The 20,296-nt window shown below is 43.0% G+C and overlaps 1 protein-coding gene across 2 annotated transcripts in view; it reads left to right on the forward strand.

Annotated features, from left to right (window-relative positions):
* Positions 1-20,296, forward strand: part of TAFA5 (TAFA chemokine like family member 5) — a 648,513-nt gene that overhangs the window by 331,887 nt on the left and 296,330 nt on the right. For both annotated transcript variants that reach the window (XM_060244774.1, XM_060244775.1), the window contains exon 2: positions 613-762. In XM_060244774.1, the coding sequence (XP_060100757.1) occupies positions 613-762 (150 nt within the window). The remainder of the gene's footprint in view (positions 1-612; positions 763-20,296) is intronic.

Raw genomic sequence — 20,296 nt, forward strand, 5'->3', positions numbered from 1 at the left:
TAGCACCCCACAAATTAGGACTTTGCCGAAGGATGTTATATGGCTCACTCTCTTATCTTTTTAGTTTTGTTCTCTTTTTTATTGTATATTTGGTGCAATTATGTTGAAGGGCACTAGCAATGTGTTTCATTTAACAACTGCAAAATTATGTTCTTCCTTCTAAATAAAGGTAACAGTAACATTGGGCGTTTTCGCACTGACCTTAATCGGCAGCGACGTCCCTCTTCACCGCGCAGGATCTGCGCGGATTTCTGGGTTTTGGCGGTTTCCATTTGCGCCACAAAAGCCGCGGGACTTTGCGGCTCTTCCGGGTGCTCCGCAGCAATTGGTGCGAAATCCGCGCAGATCCTGCGCGGTGAAGAGGGACGTCGCTGCCGATTAAGGTCAGTGCGAAAACGCCCTTAGTTTATGACACCATTTATAGAATAGCCACAGTTTCTTTCCGGCTAGTTCTACAGGTTTTCATAATGAAATATGCGTGCAATTTTTGTTTTTATTATTAATCTGACTTTCTAGTTGTTGCAGATTGTATGCTAAAACGTGACTGGCTGAAATAGATTGCTTGTAGTGCATTCAGTGACTATGGTACCTGTTGCTGATTCTTTTTTTCAGGTCAGTTGGCCGCAGGTACATGTGAAATTGTTACTTTGGACAGAGATAGCAGTCAACCTCGAAGGACTATAGCCCGACAAACAGCTCGTTGTGCGTGTAAAAAAGGACAGATTGCCGGTACAACAAGAGCGAGGCCAGCCTGTGTTGATGGTAAGAGATGGAAGATTATTTAACTCACTATCCACCAACGTAGAACTGATTACCAAGCACATTGTTTGTTCCGATTGTAGAAGTGTCGAATCAAATATTTATATGTGCACCAGCCAAGACAATGTGTTGATAAAAGGATTGTGGCTGAAATTATTGTAAATATTATCATCTATGTTTCTGGGTAAATTCATTCACTTTGCTTTCTGGTGTGAAGCTTTTATTTTATGCTAGGTAATGGTTGAAAAAATGTTTGATCATTTCTGCCAAGTTGCATATCTGCATGTTGGTTGTTGTGTCGGTTCCGTACCAATGGACATTGTAGCATCCAGATGGTATATTGGAACACTGACGCACGTTTGCTGTGCCGGAATCTACGCTGGATTGGGATGTGATTTTCTAGCACGCTGCATTTTTGTTTTAAGATTTCTGTTTTGTCTCGAAATCTTTCTTACTGCTTTTGTGGAGCATCAGGAGGACTTAGTTGTTTGAATAAAGCCGTATGTGCATTTGCTACTTAATTTACATCATAGCCAGTTGTGACCACTACTGCATGAAAGTTAATGTGGTTGAGGGAAGGGGAAAAAAAACTCTAGTGATGTTATTAGAATGGAGCTGTTGTATTACACTTTATATTTCTGCTGTCCCTTCCCTCATTAAAACCGTCATCCTGTGTGATTCACTGCAGATGCAGTGTGTTGCCTGCAGCTTGCAAAAAATGCTGATATAGAGGAAGGATGGAAATATTTCACTTTGAAATCATTTTTATGTCTCAAACGAGCTACTCTGTTCCCACTAAGACACCAGTGGTGCAGTCAGTGTAAGCCTTCTGATGAAAACTTGGTAGCAAACATTCATGCTGAAATTAACAGAAATGAAATGGGGCTCTGGTTATAAATAGATGTCTTTAAAGATGGCAATTTTTGATTTAAGCTTTGCAGAGAACAACAAAAGTGGATGCTTCTGTAAAAAAAAAAACCCAATAAATTAAGATTTCTTTTGGAAAAAAAATGACTCATGCTTCAGCCCATTAAAAGAAATTGCTGAGACTTCACTACCATTTCATCAGAATTTGATCTCCCCCACTGACTATCAAAGAAGACAGCACAAAGGGGATTTCACTGCCTACCCACCAAGCTAAATATAAAACACCACATCTATTCTACTTTTTTTGTCTTGCCTTCTCTCCTTGCTGGTCCTATAAAAATCTGTTCACTGTTTCATTTTCCTCTATTTTCGTTTCCCATGGCATGTTGAGTGTATTGTTATGCCTGGACCCCTTTTCCCTCTGTTTGGTACCCTGGAAAAGATGGTGACCTTTTTTGTAGAAAAAGTCCAGCAGGAACTCATTTTCATATTAGGCCACACCTCCTGACATCACCATTGTTTAGCATAGGGCTTTTTTGTAGCAAAAGCCCAGGAGAAGCTCTTTTGCATATAAGGCCACACCCCCTGATGCCAAGCCAGCCGGAACTGCATTCCTGCTCAAAAAAAGCCCTGATGACAGGCAACCTTCTTTCCTAACATCTCACAGGGTCACTCGATCTATACTTTTCCCTGGTCTGCAAATAGGATCAAAATAGGTCCTACAATCACACAGAAAGTGTTCCATCAAATATTGGTCAGAGGGTTGTCTGGGAAAACTGATCCTAAAGGCGCACTAAACGCTATAGACATTTTCACATGAAAATTACATTGCATACGCAACCCATGGGGAATGTTATGGAGCTTCCCTGGCTCAAGCACATTGTTCCATTCACGCCATCACAGCATTGTTCTAGGAACAAGCACATCGTAGCTCAAAGGGTGTATTCATACACACTGTGACTCTTGACATGGAGAGGTTGAGACTCTATGACTGAATGACTGTGTGTGTATGCATGTGCATTATCTGGACATCCACTAAACTACACCCCCAACACAAAGTTAGGTAATTCTTCCCTAAGTTGAGAAAGAAATTTATTGTTGTGAGCCGCCCTGAGCCCGCCTCGGTGGGGTAGGGCGGGATATAAATCGAATAAAGTAAAGTAAGTAAAGTAAAGTAAGTGGAACACTGGTTCATTTTCTCACCTTTCTTCTCAAATCTCTGTTCCGGAACAGTTAAATATAGTCCTATGTAAAATAAAGTTCCTTCTTTGTCTCTATGAAACTACCACCTTTGCTTCCTGAACTTGCACGAGAGTTTATAGAGTGCTCTTCAATTAATACATTTGATTTTATTTCTTTAATTTTTCTAATTAAAAAAACCAACATTTTATTAATCAAGGCCTGGTTCATTTGAGAGTTCTACTGAGGGGAAAAATCACCGTCAACATAAGTGGAGATCCTGCTTATCCTGGGTCTTCCTGCTAATTCCCCAACATACTCAGAAGACCCTCCCAACACCACTTAGGGTAACACTATCTTTTCACTGAAGTCATAGATTTGCAATGGGGATCCTAACATTTGAAGCACAGTTCAATTGGGTGGTATGTTAAATGGGCATATATGGTTGCGTTTACTTTATCGGAACAATGTGGGCATTAGCTTTATGCAAATTGACAATGCACTTAAGATTTTTGGTCAAGTGCTGTGGAAACAATCAGTGTTCAATTAAACCTTGTTCTCGATTTCTGCAGCTCTTTCATAATTTACCTGTGAAATTCCAAGCCGTTCTCCTTCTTCAACTTTCAACGGGATACCGTTAAGCCATTATTTGTAACACACATTGTTGCTCCTTACTTGCTAACTTACTTACCGATTTCAAACACTTGAATTTAGAAGTCAAAAGGACTTTCTTCCAAATGTGCTTAGGACTGTGGGCAAGTTAATCATGAATACATATTCACATCGCTTGTTTGATATCCATTTCTAAGTAAAAGGGTATATCGTTACTAGATAACCTCATATTTCCCGGGCTTTCAGTGATTCCCAAAGTGGCACCAGTGGGAATCCTCAGTGTATTTTGTGGAATCTGCTTGCTGATTGAATCTTGAGGAATCAGATCCAACGGGTCTTCAGAAAAACAACAGCCGCCCTGAGCCCATCAGGGAGGGCAGGATATAAATCTGATAAAATAAAATAAAAATAAAATAAAAAATAAATGGGAGCTTGCTTCCTTCCTATTTATTGGCTGCCAAAAAGTTGCGCTCATTCCATCGTGGTGTGTCACAGCTGTGCACTCTCATAATGACTATAGACTTGGATTTCCTTAAAACTTCAGACTTTGGGCTGTCCCTTCTCTTTCTTTCTCAACTGAAACTAAACAGTATTTATTTCCCAAAAGTTAGTTTGTGAATCATGGCATTATTTCACAGTATATCATTTTGAGAGAAATTAAACATACTTATCCTTAAAATATAGCTTTAGTTTTGTTTTTGTTAGTTTTTGTCCCACCACTCAACGATTTAAGTGGGTATAAAATCTATTTTTACTACTTCTTGCTAGCTTTACATTTTATGGCCTTAGTCTACTTGGATAAGGTATGTAAAGCATTGATACAGCTTTCAGTACCCTTAAGGTGTTCTATACTCTCAAGTCAACAATTTCAGACCCTAAGGAATCCTGTCTGCTTGAAAATTGGTTGTCTGGGTATAGGACTATAATTTTTAGGAGCTTCCACTTCTTGCTCAGAGATGGGTTAACTATCTGCTTAAGGTTCGGAACTGAAAATATTTGGAATTAATTTACATATGTCTACAACTAAATTAATGGTTTGTATATTTAGTAGAGCAGTATTGAGAGTTAAAGTGCTATCTTTTTTTTCTTGGAAAGCAATAGTCAATAATATATTTAAGATTTTGTTTGTGTGCTCATTCTATAAATTACAATTAGTAATATCGATAATACAGTTGGCCAGAATAATTCAAGTGGGTAAGTGTTTAAAATTACTGAGCCATATGGTTTATGGAAATCCATCATAAGGCTGCTAAATTGATAATCTGTATTTATAAAATGAATATGATTAGATTTATGAAGATGGATAGGAGAACATGATAAATTAGTAGACTTAATCTTAGGAATTTGAAATCCTTGGATACAGAAAAAATACATATACATAGAATGTAAATTGTGATGGGATTGATGGGTGAGGTTTTTTTTTAATTTAGTGAGTGTAGATAAGCGCATTTTAGAAGAGTAATTGTTACAGGTGTGAATAAAATTTGAAATAAAATAGGCATGTTCTGGGAGTTCTCATACACTTTCTTAAAATTACAGTGTAGTTGTAGAGTGTGTTTCTGACTGTGAGGGGAGAAGTAGATTCTACTATATTTAGCACCTAACCACTGGAATAATGTAATAGTTATCTCATAATTTGATGACGTAAAGATTAATTGTAGTCTAAGATTTCATAATATATTATTTAGTACTGTGTTTTCTTTTTAATGCAATGTCATATTTGTTATATTCTGAATGTCTGAATCCAGTGCCAATTATAGTGATAAACTGAATAGCAATTTAAATACTCTTCACCTGATGCATCAAAGTTATAAGGAAGTGATATGATCTAAAAAACAGAATCGGGAACTAAAAGCAATGGAAAATATTTTAACCAAAAATCTTTTATGGTTTGGAATACCTGGAGGAAAAAGTTAGCCCCAGATATATCCTCAGTGTCCACTGTTACTGGTCAAGAGTGGTTCCGTCCAGGTAAACATCCAAAAACTTTCCAGACATGGAGATTAAACCAACTTAAAACACTTTCTGCTAATACCGAACAAGGGATAATTCCAACAAAAACATTATAGAAGAAAAAACTCATAGCATATTCCCATGGTTCAAATTACAAAATCTTTCAAATACTCCTAAAGTTAAAGACAATTTAACTCACTCACTCACAAATGTTGAAGTCCTAATAAATAAACATAAATATGATAACAAAGGCTTGATATTTAAATTATATGAGATTCTTATGCGTTCAGAACAAAAAAACCTTACCGTCATACACTGAAGTATGGCATATCACTCTGGTCTTCTTCTGTGATGACATAAAAATCTATAATCATCACAACAGAACATCAACATTGTATTAAGATGGTATATAACACCTCAACAAATACATCATTCAAATAAACAACTATCCCCCATGTGTTGGAAAAACGGTGGCAGTATAGGGTCCCTAATTCACTGTTGGTGGCACTGTTCAGTGATCAAAAGCATCTGAAACCAAATCCTACAGGAAATTAAAAAACTGTCAGGATATACAATTCCAGAGATGTTAGATACAGTTTTATTAAATAATCAACAATACATCAATATTCCTCGTATCCGGAAAGACTTGATTTTAATATTATTGAATGCTGCCATAACACGTATAGCACAAAAATAGAAATCTACAGACTCCCCTAGTATTGCTCAATGGTACTAAATTATTTGGGACCACTACATTATGGATAATATCACTGTGGGCATCTCCCAAGCAGAACCATATCAGGAATGCGTTAAATTTATAACAAAATGGTCACCCATAGTAGAGAAATTATACCAAACTACACAGGGTACAAGCGTCTTTAAAAATCATAAATATTTCAAATTTTTGCAGTTTTATTAAAAGTGATGTGTTAGCTATACTATGTTGGTAACTGAGAAAAACCCACAGGAAAAAAGCTCATACAGAAAAAAGCCCACATGGAAAGGAGCCCAGCTGGGAAAATACCATGTAAAGCACCATAGATAATTTATAATTGTGGACAACCGTTCGCCTCCATTTATGAGAATGAACAAGTATATTTTATGATGCTATTTTAGGATTAAGATGTTATATTCATATGCAATGATTTGTGTTGTGATTTGATCGAGTATAATTAAATAATAACTTTGCTATGTTATTACAAATGTTAATAAATAAATAAATAAATAAATAAATAAATAAATAAGTATGGCGCGTCGGCGTGCATTCTCCTCCAAACCCAGCTTCCATTGCAAAGGAAGCTGGGCTTGGAGGAGAATGCCCCCTGCCTGGCTGCTCTTGCCTCGAAGGTAAGAAGCGCTAGGCAGGGCATGTTCTCCTACAAGATCGCCTTCCCTTGCAAGGAAAGTGGGGCTCAAAGGAGAACACCTGCACAGTGTGATCTTGGAGACACTGCCCCACTCTCAGCCTTCTCGGGTCTGCACCCTTGGAGGAGCAGCTCACCCGCAGCCCTCCTCAGCCTTCTTGGGTAGACCCAAGAAGGCTGAGAGTGGGGGCTGCAGGCAAGCCGTGCCTGGGCAGTGCACTCTTGGAGGTGCTCCAAGAGTGCTCTAAGGAGGGCAGACTCAGAGTGCTCTGAGAGCACAGGCACAACTTGCCAGTGAGCTGCACCTCCAAGAGCGCACTGCACAGACATGGCATGGCTGGAGTCTGTCCTGCCCACCCTGCTGCATAGCTGCACCTGTCCTCCCTGCGGGGAAGGGTACAGCGGAGGGGCAGGAGCGGGTGGGTAGTGTAGGGCATGTGCTGACCTGGGGTGGCTGAGGCTCTAGCACTGGGCCTGAATATGAGTAGGTGGAACTTAATTACTTAAGGAGACTAGCTAATTTGCAATGAAGAATTATATCTGAGTTGTTATTCTTGCACTGTTATTCTTAAATAATTATTACTTTTAAATAATTGTTGCTTTTACTATTAGGGTTAGTTAGTATTTTGTAGTGGTCACTGGGTACACCACAATGTATTTATTAAGATGCAAGTAAAAGGAAATTGATCTAGGAAATCTACTTAATTTAATGTTCTCTTGTGGTTTTGTTATCTTGTGGCATTAATTTTAACAACAAAATAATTAAATAATATTAATTATTTGAAAATTTTAAGCCATGTAGTTAATCAAAAGCTGTGAATACTAGACAGTACTTTTAGAAATTACTGTATTTTTCGGACCATAAGATGCACTTCCCCCCCAAAAAAGTGGGGGGGAAGTGCGTGCGTCTTATGGAGCGAATACTAAAGAAGGAGACGAGGTGGGGGGGAGGGGGCCTGCAGCCCCCGGGAGACAAGCGCCGGGATCTCTCCCTCTGCCCCCACCGCAAACCCTGCACTTTGTGGGCGCCGGCGTGCTTCCCCGCACCTGCGTGCTGACTGGGAGACAAGCGCCGAGATCACTCCCTCCGTCCCCACCGCAAACCCAGCGCTTCGCGGGCATTGGCGGGACACATGGCCCTTGAGCAGCGGAGGGGGCGGCGTGCTTCCCCCGGGCCTGCGTGCCTGGCTGGGAGACAAGCGCCGAGATCGCTCCCTCCGCCCCCACTACAAACCCAGCGCTACGCGGCTGCCGGCATGCTTCCCCCGCGCCTGTGTGCCTGGTTCCGGCTGTGCGGGCCCCGGCCAAGGCGGCCCAAAGGCTGCAATGGCGCCCGCATCCCCGACGGCTGTGCTGGAAGGTGCGGGCAGCGGAAGATGGCCATTTTCGCATGTAGAGGAAGGTGTGTCTTATGGTCCGAAAAATACGGCACCTAATACCAACATTATACCAACATTAAAAGGGTTGACAAATTCCATTGAGCAATTTGAACAGCTGCCAAACACATTTGCATCTGCCTCTTGTCAGAATCCATTCCACAGTTGATGGGGGATCAGCTGGGCATTGGGTTCTGCTCCCCCAACACTTTTCTGTGTCCTCGCATTGTTGTGATGGCATAGAGGAAAGGCACAGAGGGAATCAGGACCAGCTCACAACTGATGGGGGAATCAGCTGGGAATATGTTTGTAATCCACATTCCCCCTCAGAAAAATAGCTACACAGTAATGTTGGAGTTCATAAGTAAATGTTTTACTTGTCCCTCTTCAATCTTGGGTTGGGGAAAACAAAAACAATTCTTCTAATCTCCCCAGTTCTCTGCTGCAAAGTTTCTAGGGTAGGGATCAGAAGACTCCAGCTTCTATCTTTTCTCCGAGATATGTTGGGAATCAGCTCTTCCCCACCCCCCAAAATATATATATATATTTTTTTAAAATAGCTTTGTTGGGTGCAGAAGAAAAAAAAATCACAACAGACGACCAGAAACCAGCTCTCATTTCATCTCTCCAGGTAGGAGATTGTTCCCCTTCCCCCAATTATTGCCAGTAGCCGGTTCTTGCAGATAGATACAAACAGTTTGGCTACCTGATTGCTACTGATGAACAGAATGTCAGGCAAATACTGTTTGAGTGTCCCTTTATATGTAGAGATGTCATTAAGATTTTTCAAAAGCTTCTGTTAATGCAGAATGCAGCAGTTGCTTTCTTGCATAGGATAAAGAGACCATATTCTTCCTTCTGTAAAAAAAAAAAAACTTTGTAATCTACCTGTTCTCTTCTGGGCATAACGCAAGTTGCTAATTATTTAATGTCCTAAATGATCTGGGACTGGGGTACTTAAAGAGCTATCTGCTCCCCATATTTGAATGTATTTTAGTGAAGGTCTTCTAGAAAGACTCCTCTCTGTTTCCTCTGCCTCTAGTAGCATAACGGATAGCAATTCAATAGTAGAGATCTTCTCTAGTTTCCTCTGGGCTCCTTCTCCCACAGAGACCTGCTTGGTGTCAAGTCTGCTTAGTTTCATGTTCCGGATAAAATATGTATCCCTGATTTCTTAGTCCTTTATTTGAGACTTGTTGTATCTTTTTTCCAAATTCTGTGGCTCTGCTTACCATCACTCTTTATTATTTTACTGCTATTTTATGCCGTGTTTTGTCACCAATTGGTTTTATGGCTGTTCCATTACCTGTTTGCTGTCTATTTTTATTGAGTCTTAATATTTGTTGTTTCTGCTCTTTGTAAAGAGAACCTTAGATACACCCTTTTTTAGGCAGGGAAACTTTGCCTTAATTAAATTAGAGCATTTGAGCTATTGTCATTTTGGAATCTCGCGTAGTTGTGTTTACTTTTTTTAAAAAAGACAGCCGTCTTGGGAGCCTTTTCAGGATGAAAGCTGCAGAACAAAAATTGATTAAATAAATAAATTCAGAGGAAAACACATGCTTGGAAGAAGGCCTTCCCAAGATCATTTAATATTCTATTTGTTTTTATATTGTGTTATTTGCCACCATTGTTTCTTCATGTATAGTAACTGATTTAGGGTTGCCAAGTCCAATTCAAGAAATATCTGGGGACTTTGGGGGCGGAGCCAGGAGACTTCGGGGGTGGAGCCAGGAACAAGGGTGTGACAAGCATAATTGAACTCCAAGGGAGTTCTGGCCATCACATTTAAAGGGACAGCACACCTTTTTAAATGCTTTTCTTCCATAGGAAATAATGAGGGATAGGGGCACCATTTTGGGGGGGCTCATAGAATTGGACCCCCTGGTCCAATCGTTTTGAAACTTGGGGGGTATTTTGGGGAGAGGCATTAGATGCTATACTAAAAATTTGGTGCCTCTACCTCAAAACATAGCCCCCCCAGAGCCCCCAATACCCGTGGATCAAGTCCCCATTATTCCCTATGGGAATTGTTCTCCATAGGGAATAACAGAGTGTCCAGAAGAGATTTCCCTCCCCCCACACTTTCTAAAGTGGGGGGAGGGCCTCCAAACCAGGGAATCCCCTGCCCCCTCCCTCTCTCACACACAAATACTTACTGGGTCTTGTTCCTGCAGAACTTTACTTTGATCTGAAAATGAAAGCAAAACAAAGGGAGGGGCCGTTCACCGAAGCCCTTCCTGTTTCCTGCTTCCTGCTCAGCCTTAAAGGCACATATTTTAAAAACGGACCTGCAGGAGCTCTAAAACTACATGATGATTGTGGGGGCGGGGCTTCCCCCGCCGGCCAGCTGGCTGGAGGCGGGGAGAAGCCTGTAAAAACGGGGGATCCCCCGCTGGGACCTGGGGATTGGGAAGCCTAAGCTGATTAATGGATAGATTGATTTTGAAATTTTATCGTTCTCTATTATGGGTGACCATTTTGTTATAAATTTAAGGCATTTCTGATATGGGTCTGCTTGAGAGAAACCCACAATGATCATGCACAAGTTTGAATCCACAGGATTGCATGTCCCTTCCCCTCTTCTTTGTGCTTGAAGCTCCAAATGCTAGGTGCCAGATAGATAATAGTGAAGAAGGCATTCCACAGTCAAGGGGCCACTAACAAGAAGGCCTCATCTCTGTTGGCCACACACTGTAGATCAGCTAATGTGTATACACAAAGCAAGACCGCTGAAGAAAATTGGAGTTATAAGGCAGTTTCATACAAGAGCAAGTGTTTCCAAGTCATAAATATAGCAACTTGTTTTCTTTATTCTTCAGTTTCACTCTCATGCTCTGATAGCTACTGTAGCACCACTCTTTCTCATGCTATAAAATTAGCATTACAGGTAGGGATGACAGTCCCTGGGGAGGTGGGGGATCCCCCAGTTTTGGGGGCGTGGAAGGTGGTAGCATGCAGCACCCACTCTCACAGAGGAGAGCCTCTTGCTGTAACCTTCCTAGCCCAGATCTTGGGCTTGGAAGGTGGTAGCACATGGTGCTTGCTTCACCCCCACCCCCGCCAGCCATTTGAATGGAAGGTCATTTTAAATGGTTGAGGAAAGTGGAGGTTGTATGCATGGAGCTACGTCCCCACCATGATGATGTCATTCTACATGATGTCTTCATGTTGAAGATGGCCCCACCCCCTCCGTCTTCACTGTGGAAGATGAGAAGTGTTTGCCTGCTCCGGAACCACTTCTATTGGAAGGGGTGTTGAAAGACCTGAGCCAGATTGAGGTGACAAGAGAGGAGGTCCTACAACTGATGGATGAATTAAAAACTAATGTCACCAGGTCTGGATGGCATACATCCGAGAGTTCTGAAAGAACTCAAAGTTGAACTTGTGGATCTCCTGACAAAAATATGTAATCTTTCATTGAAATCTGCCTCCGTTCCTGAGGACTGGAAGGTAGCAAATGTCACCCCCATCTTTAAAAAGGGTTCCAGAGGAGATCCTGGTAACTACAAGCCAGTCATGGCATCCAGCCCCATCACACCATGGCAAATAGAAAGGGAAGACATGGAAGTAGTGACAGACTTCACATTTCTGGGATCCAAGATCACTGCAGATGGTGACTGTAGCCATGAAATTAAAAGATGTTTGCTCCTTGGGAGGACAGCTATGGCGAACCTGGGCAGTATAATAAAAAGTAGAGACATCACTCTGCCAACAAAAGTCCATATAGTCAAAGCGATGGTATTCTCAGTAGTAATGTATGACTGTGGGAGCTGGACCATAAGGAAGGTTGAGCGCAGAAGAATAGATGCTTTTGAGATGTGGTGCTGGAGAAGAATCTTGAGAGACCCTTGGACTGCAAGATCAAATCAGTCAGTCCTAAGATAAATCAACCCAGACTGTTCCCTGGAAGGTAGATGCTGAAGCTGAAATACTTTGGCCACCAAACGAGAAGGGAGCACTCACTGAAGAAGATCCTGATGCTGGGAAAGACAGAAGGCAAAAGATGAGATGGCTGGACAGTGTTACTGATGTAACAAACACGAATTTGAGCAGACTTCGGAGGACGGTGGAAGACAGGAGGGCCTGGTGTGACTTTGTCCATGGGGTTGCAAAGAGTCGGACTCGATTGTGCGATTGTGTGACTGAACAACAAAGCATGTACAATATCAGAGTTTACACTGCTTCCAAAGGGGTGTGTGTGTGTCTGTATTGCTGAATATGCTAGATCTCTATAGTAATTAAAAATGTAGTATATATCAGATTTAATGTTTGTTCCTCACCTTTCCAAGCTAGAGATTCACAAGTGAATTTTGCTTAGTCCAGGACCGCTGCCAGCCAGGAATCATCATACATCCACCTAGGTTTAGGTATTACATACCTCCACATTTTGTATTATAATTTTCAGTGGCTCATACCCAACAACTTAGTTTATGTTGTCAGAATTACATGTGGCAAAGTCACATATCTAAGTATTTATATGATACCATCAGTCGCAGAAAATGCTTGCCGCTCATGGATTTGATGATCTTCTGCATCTTTAATTTGTGTAATGTTCAACTATGACAATAATGTTTTTTTTTAATTTGCCATTAATTTTTAATTTGTTGGCCCAATGTCCATGGAGGGGAGGGGGAGAAAGGAAGGCAAGGAACATTCACGTTGTTAATAACCACCTTTACAGTCACATTTGGATTAAAGTGGACCATAGCTTTATTGCTGTAAGAAGCCTTGGTACAGCCTGAGGTAAATAAATCCCAGCATCAACCAACCTGCCAGCCCCACTCCAGTAACCTGCTGGTGTGGGGGGAACCATGAGATAGCAGGATGCTGGATTCCACAAGGACGACCACTGTGTGGTCTTCCCTGCCATTTGCAACTGTGGGTAGCCCCAACAGCCCCCAAGCAGGGTGTGACACTAGATAGCCCTCACCCCCAAAATCCCTTAAGGTAAAGCAAGGAAAATAGGCACACAGGGCATTTCTTTCCTAAAATGTCTCTGGCCCCTTGCTGAAAAAGCCCTAATTTGTGATAAATAAGTTAAAGAAGCATGGAAGCACTACCCCACAACAAAATCCAACAAAGAAAATCACATAAAACACCAAAAAGCAATAACGTTCCACACTAACAATCGTTAATACTGATTTAAAAGAGAGGGGAGGGTGGGAAAGAGCCACAAGGCCAGGTGAAGTCTGTGTGAAAGCACCCGTAATGTGCCTGCCGGTGCTTGCCCTCTACCCCTCCCTGGGCCCACCCCACTGGCCCAGTTGGCCTGACCTCAGGAAGGGGTTGATCAATGTTCTTCTGGCGCCACAGCCACCTGGCCCCCAGCCAACCACGCAGCCGAGCCCTATGCCACCAGATGTCGCCAGCCAACAGACACTTGGCCACCATTTCCTTTCTCTTCTTTTCCCTCACATGCCTGCAAACAGGACCCCCAGTAAGCCTGGGGTCTTGGAATATTAAAACAAAATTGAGATCACATCAGTTACACTCAGTAATTTTCTGTCTTCTCTGTGTGTTACCTTTGGGGAAAAGTAGCAAGATGTAAGGGTCAAAATTGATTTATGAATTGAATCCTGATTTACCAGGCTCTTACAAAGTTCTGTATTTAAACAATACTTCTGCCCTTGCAAGGGAGAGTGCAAAATTTGGCACACTCTAAATATAGAAAATAAGAGAGATACATAATTAAATTAATGTACTGTGGCTGTAATCCATGAAATAGTTGTAGTTGGTCTTTGGATTGGAGCCATTTTAATTGTGTAGACTCCAGTAGTTCTAAATTGTTTTAAATTAAAGTACCACGTCTTAAATGGAACAAGGCAGTAGACAAATTCACCTTTAAGACCAACTAAATTTTATTCAGAATGTAAGCTTTCTTATGCTCTCAAGCAGACTTCATCAGACAAATGGGAATGGAAACAACAGTTCTTAATATAAGTGGGCAGTGTGGAATCATGGGAATGTGTTTAGCAGATTAAAAGAATCACAAATAGGGATCTGCGTTTGTTAGTGTTAGGACAAAACAGGGCTGGAAAAACAAAGGAAGGTGAAGAAGAAGAAGAAGAAGAAGAAGAAGAAGAAGAAGAAGAAGAAGAAGAAGAAGAAGAAGAAGAAGAAGAAGAAGAAGAAGAAGAAGAAGATGATGATGATATTGGATTTATATCCCGCCCTCCACTCCGAAGAGTCTCAGAGCAGCTCACAATCTCCTTTACCTTCCTCCCCCACAACAGACACCCTGTGAGGTGGGTGGGGCTGGAGAGGGCTCTCACAGCAGCTGCCCTTTCAAGGACAACCTCTGCCAGAGCTATGGCTGACCCAAGGCCATGCTAGCAGGTGCAAGTGGGGGAGTGGGGAATCAAACCCGGTTCTCCCAGATAAGAGTCTGCACATTTAACCACTACACCAAACTGGCTCTCTCTGATAAAAAGCAGACTGCTGTTGTAAAGGTGCTATAAATCTAGGTAACAGTCTGGCTTTGTTAGTTTAAAAAGGCATGGTTTCTCAAGAGATTATAACATCCATATAGTTTGCCAGAGGATGGGTTGGTATATGCAATAAGACAAACAGCCAATATCCCCCATTTGAGTATGTCAGTGCAAAAAAACCAACAACAACCAAATATTCTGATACACTGTTCTAAAAGAGAAATAATATAAGTTACCCCTTAGAAAAACAGGGTGCATTAAAGTATAGTGGAAGGTGGGTTAGTATATGTAATGAGACAAACAGCCCACATCCCTCATTTGAGCCTGTCGACACAAAAAAAACCCATTATTCTGATACACTGTTCTAAAAGAGAAATACATTGAAACAATGTGGATGCACAGCTATACTCAGTGAGAGTTGGTTTAGCATATGTAATTAGATTAAAAAAACCCAATATCCCTGTTCAGTCCTGGGGAGGTGTTTGTTCCAAGTTTCATGATAATTTGTAATTCAGCAATTTCTCTCTCCATTCTGTTCTTGAAGTTCCTTTGCAGTAAAACAGCTACCTTGAGGCCACCCATTGAATGCTTAGGATTCACAACACTAACACTAACAAACTGGATCAGACTAATAGTTCATGTCAGGCAGGCCCGTAGCTACAGGGGGCCCGGAGGGGGATAGGCCTCTCCACCCAACCCCCCTTCCACCTGTATGGCCCCTCCTTTCCCCACCGTTCTTGCCACCGCCGCTCTTGCTGCCCTCGCTGCTGCACACTGGCTGCTGCCGCTCTCCCCGTGACCCTGTTCCTGCCTCCCCCACTCTCCCTGCGGCCCTGTTTTTGCACAGCCCTCCCCTCCCTTGCACATTGCCCCCCCGCCCTTCCTCTTGTGTCCTCCCCCTTCCCAGTGCCCCTTTCCCACTGACCCGGGCTCCTCTGGCTGGCTGCTCCTTCTAGCCGACTGCTTAGCTGCTGCTGCCTCTGGTTCCAGCCTCCAAGTCCCCTGCGGGGGGGGCAGCTGCTGTTCACCAGGCCAGCCCCCTGATGCCAGCTGGGGCCCAGAGCGCCCAGCTTTGCCACCTTTGGCAGTGAGGGGGAGAGTGGCAGATAGAGAGAGGGGGGCAGAATGTGCATGAGAGAACGGGAGATTGGCAGACAGAGGGGGGGCAGTGCGAGAGAGAGGGGGCCAGTCACAGGCCCACCAGCATCTCCAGTGACACCACCACCCCTGCCGAGTAGGGCCTGGATGGCAGGGAGCACTCTGCCACCCCGGGGCCCACACTGCTGCTGCTGTTGCCTGGTGCCGTCTGCATTGCCAGCCGTATGGATACCTCCTCCAGTGCTCCCCACTCAGCTGCCCACCACCGCCCACTGTTTTCTAGACCCTTGGTCTCCCCCCCCCCCCTCGTGGTGCCCTTTTCAAGCCTGATGAAGTCCAAGAACCCGGGCAGCCTCTGCAGCAGCAAAAGAAAACCAGATGTGGTGGCCCCTTCAAAACGATGCCATTGGTTGTTCTCATGGAATCTTCCCTGGTTGGCAGCCTACTTTAGAGAGCGCTGGGGCCAGGAGGGCTGGCTGCTGCAGGGAAGAAGCAGTCAAGCCCCGTGCCCCCCCCACCCACTAAATTTTTTAGCTCCCAGGCCCCTCCACCCAGAATTTTCTTGCTACGGGCCTGATGTCGGGGGGGTGGGGTTGGTAGAAAACGTTCAGCAGAAACTCATTTGTTTTGCACCACCAAGGACTCAGTTGCATATTAGGCCACCACACACACACCGACACCAAGTCAGCTAGAACTGTGTTCCTGTGCATTCCTGCTCAAAAAAAGCCCTGGTCTATGTAATCTAGCGTCCTGTCTCACACAGTGACTAACCAGTTCCTCTGAAGGCCCAACAACAGGGCAATAGAGGCTGAGACCTTCTCCTGATGTTTCCTCCTGCCTCTGGGATTCACAGGTTTAGAGCCTCTGAATATGGAGCCCTGTGGTCACCATGGCTAGTAGCCACTGATAGACCCGTCCTCCATGAATATCTAATTCCATTTGAAAGCTGTTTATTCCTGTAGCCAGCAGTACACCCTCTGGCAACAAATTCCACATTTTAAACCCTTTCTATAGAAGGAAGCTTCTGAATCCTGGAGGCATTCTTGTCCAGGTACATAGGCTTCAATAGCTTATTTTGGGCCAATGGAGTCCCTTAGCACCTGTAAGACCTACAGTTTTATTCCGAATGTAAGCTTTCCTGTGCACGCACACTTCATCAGACACGTGCATACACATGAAAGCCTACATTCTGAAAAAAAAAACTTTGTTGGTCTTAAAGGTGCTACTGGACCTTTGTTTTATTGCTTCAGCCCAACATGGCTTTGTTTTATTGCTTCAGCCCAACATGGCTGCCCGTCTGGATCTATTTATTTTAGGTCAGAAAGTCTTAAGTACTATTCAGTAGCGAGAGCTGTCGAAAGACAGGAGACGGCTAACTGGGCTGTTCAAGTCAGTACAACTTGCGTTCTCTGGGTTAAGAAAAACAGAAATATGTTCACTTATTTCTGCATATTGTCTCTGCAATCTTACAGACAATACTGCTTCTTCTCTTTCCCCCTGATTCAAGTACAGAAAAGTAACGTGACTTTTGATTCACTGATTCCTTCCACATCTCTGTACGCAGATCAGCCATACGTCATAATTTTCAAAGGAGACTAGGCTAACGCCACAATCATTTGGATGCTGATATATCTTGGCTATACGACTGATAAAGATTTATCCTAATTAATCTTAAAAATGTTACTTCAATACTACAACTTTTTAGTGCTTCTAGTTGCAGCAAGATTCTTGGTTGCCTTGAAACATGAAGATTGCTCACTATATGCCCAAGTCGAGGGTGAAGAGCTTGGGGGTATTCCTGGATGCCTCTCTGACTATGGAGGCCCAGGTTACCACCACTTCCAGATCGGCCTTTTTCCATCTGAGGCGAATCAGACAGTTGGTCCCATATCTCGCCTCCCCCCCACGACCTGGCCACAGTGACCCATGCAATGGTCACTTCCAGACTAGATTATTGTAACTCTCTCTGCGTGGGGCTGCCCTTGGCTCTCCTCCAGAAACTCCAGCTGGTGCAGAACGGTGCTGTGCGGATGTTGATATCATTGCCTGAACGGGCACAGATCCATCCTGTGCTGCGTGACCTGCACTGGCTACCTATTGAGTACCGGATCTGGTTCAAGGTGTTGGTGCTTACATTTAAAGCCCTATACAGCCAGCGGTCACCATACCTTTGGGACCGCCTCTCCCTGTAGGAGCCCCTGAGGTCTTTACGATCAGTGACCCAGCAACTTTTGGTAATACCCGGCCCCAGAGATGTCCATCTGGCCTTGATGAGGGCCAGGGCCTTTTCAGCCCTGGCCCCTGCCTGGTAGAATGAGCTCCCCCTGAAGATCAGGGCCCTGCAGGATCTGCTCCGGTTCCACAGGGCCTGTAAAACAGAGCTCTTTCGCCAGGCTTTCAGTTGAGGCAGTGGACATCACTTGTTGATTGTTTTTATGATGTAACCCGCCCTGAGCCTGTCCTCCGGGAAGGGCAGGCTAAAAATCGATAAAATAAATAATAAATAATAATGTGCACTGACCTTCCCTTGCTAAAAATCGAGGGAAATAAAATAAATTTAAAAAATATATGAAGTGACAACAAGGGTACTACTTGGATATCGATTTTGGGATTTTTATCTCTGATATCAGATATATGTTATATTGTGCTACTTGGTTGACATCCTAGACAGTGTATTACTGAAAAATACATTAGAATCTTGGTACATGGTGCTGGTTATCATTCCTATGAAGGAATCTGTTGACCACACTTGTATTATATTCACGATGTGATTGTAAATAACCCAGGTTATCCAGCACATCTTTTGAAGAACCTCTGTGTCAGCACTGCAGGCTCTTCACTGAGCTTTTGTAGTGCTTTGGATGCAATATACTGGGGCACTTTTCACCATGCTTTCAAGAAGAAGAAGAAGAGATTGGATTTATACCCCGCCCTTCAGCTCTGAATCTCAGAGTCTCAATGCAGCTTATAAATCTCCTTTACCTTCCTCCCCCACAACAGGGACTCTGTGAGGTAGATGGGGCTGAGAGAGCTCTCACAGAAGCTGCCCTTTCAGGGACAGCTCTGTAAGAACTATGGCTGACCTAAGGTCATTCCAGCAGCTACAAGTGGAGGAGTGGGGAATCAAACCCAATTCTCCCAGATAAGAGTCCACACACTTAAGCACTACGCCAAACTGGCTCTCTATGTGCCAGTCATTCATATTCAGACCAGTTGAATTCTCTTTGCCTTGCAATACAGCTGTGTTCCCTGTAGAGGCTGAGTGACTTGGAAATCTGAGTGTGCTTCCAGTATAACTAAAAAGAGAATGTACTTCATATAAGAGTTTGGAATTGTTATTTCTGGCTTTACATAGTGGCTGCTCTTCCTCCATGCCAAGGTTGGCCAAACTTGTTTAACGCAAGAGCCACATAGAATAAATGTCAGATTTTTGAGAGCTGCAAGATGTGAATGTCTGATGCCTGAGAGAAGGAAGGAAGGAAAACAGATGGGGAGGAGAGAGGTGGTGGTAGAATGAAAGCAACTTTAAGAACATAAGAACATAAGAGAAGCCATGTTGGATCAGGCCAACGGCCCATCCAGTCCAACACTCTGTGTCACACAGTGGCAAAAAAATTTATATATACACACACACTGTGGCTAATAGCCACTGGTGGACCTGTGCTCCATATTTTTATCTAAACCCCTCTTGAAGGTGGCTATACTTGTGGCCGTCACCACCTCCTGTGGCAGTGAATTCTACTTGAATTGTGGGGGAAACAGTTTGGATGCACCATTAAATTATCTAGAGTTTATTTCCTCTGGCCTCTTTCTAGTGCCTAACAGCTTTTCTCTATTTTCCTCCTTTTTTCTCTCCCACCAGTCACTCCTCTTCTCCAACTTTTCCCTGAGTCCCATATGGCTCTAGAGCTAATTCATGTTACGGCATAGGAAACATTATTAGAAACTAAAATAATGTCACCAAAGCATGAAGAAGAAAAAAAAAATAGGTGATGGATAGCTGTTAATGATATAGCTTGCTTCTCTTACTTCCCTGGAAATTATATTTCATCTGCTGCATCCCAAAAGACATTGAGATTTAACTGTAAGCACAAATTACTTCATCCCTCACTTTAATGTGGTCTCCTTTGGGGTCTAACCTGGCAACTACGTGGCAGCTGAGGCTGGGAAATAAAAACTGAGAGTGCTGGGAAACTTTAAGATTTAATTATTTAAATTGGAACTTAGCCAGGATGCAGGGTTTAACTCCCTCAGGCATACAAACACTGCCATGGGATCTTTAATTACATCAAATGTGTGCTTTATTTTACTGGAAAGATGACACGTTCAGAAGCACAGTTCATCAGTCAGGGATGTTTGTTCAATGCATAAATAATTCCGCCATTTGTATTCTGCATAGTTCCCAGGTAATTTCTTCTTAGTGATCACTAGGGATGCACAAAAGCTGTTCCTTTATTTCCAGTTTTTACTTTGCCTTACATGCTCTGCATTATGTGTGGAAAATCTACAGGCTGTTTCAGATATTCTTGCCATTCTAAACCAACTTCTGCACCTGTAGATGTTTTGCTATTTCCCCTGGAGATACCATTGTCAATTATAACTGCCAAATACATGTATGTTTCTTTGCGTGCACATGCACAAACTCAAATGCATATAC

Source organism: Heteronotia binoei, chromosome 8 (assembly GCF_032191835.1).
Source record: "Heteronotia binoei isolate CCM8104 ecotype False Entrance Well chromosome 8, APGP_CSIRO_Hbin_v1, whole genome shotgun sequence".
Classification (NCBI taxonomy): domain Eukaryota; kingdom Metazoa; phylum Chordata; class Lepidosauria; order Squamata; family Gekkonidae; genus Heteronotia; species Heteronotia binoei.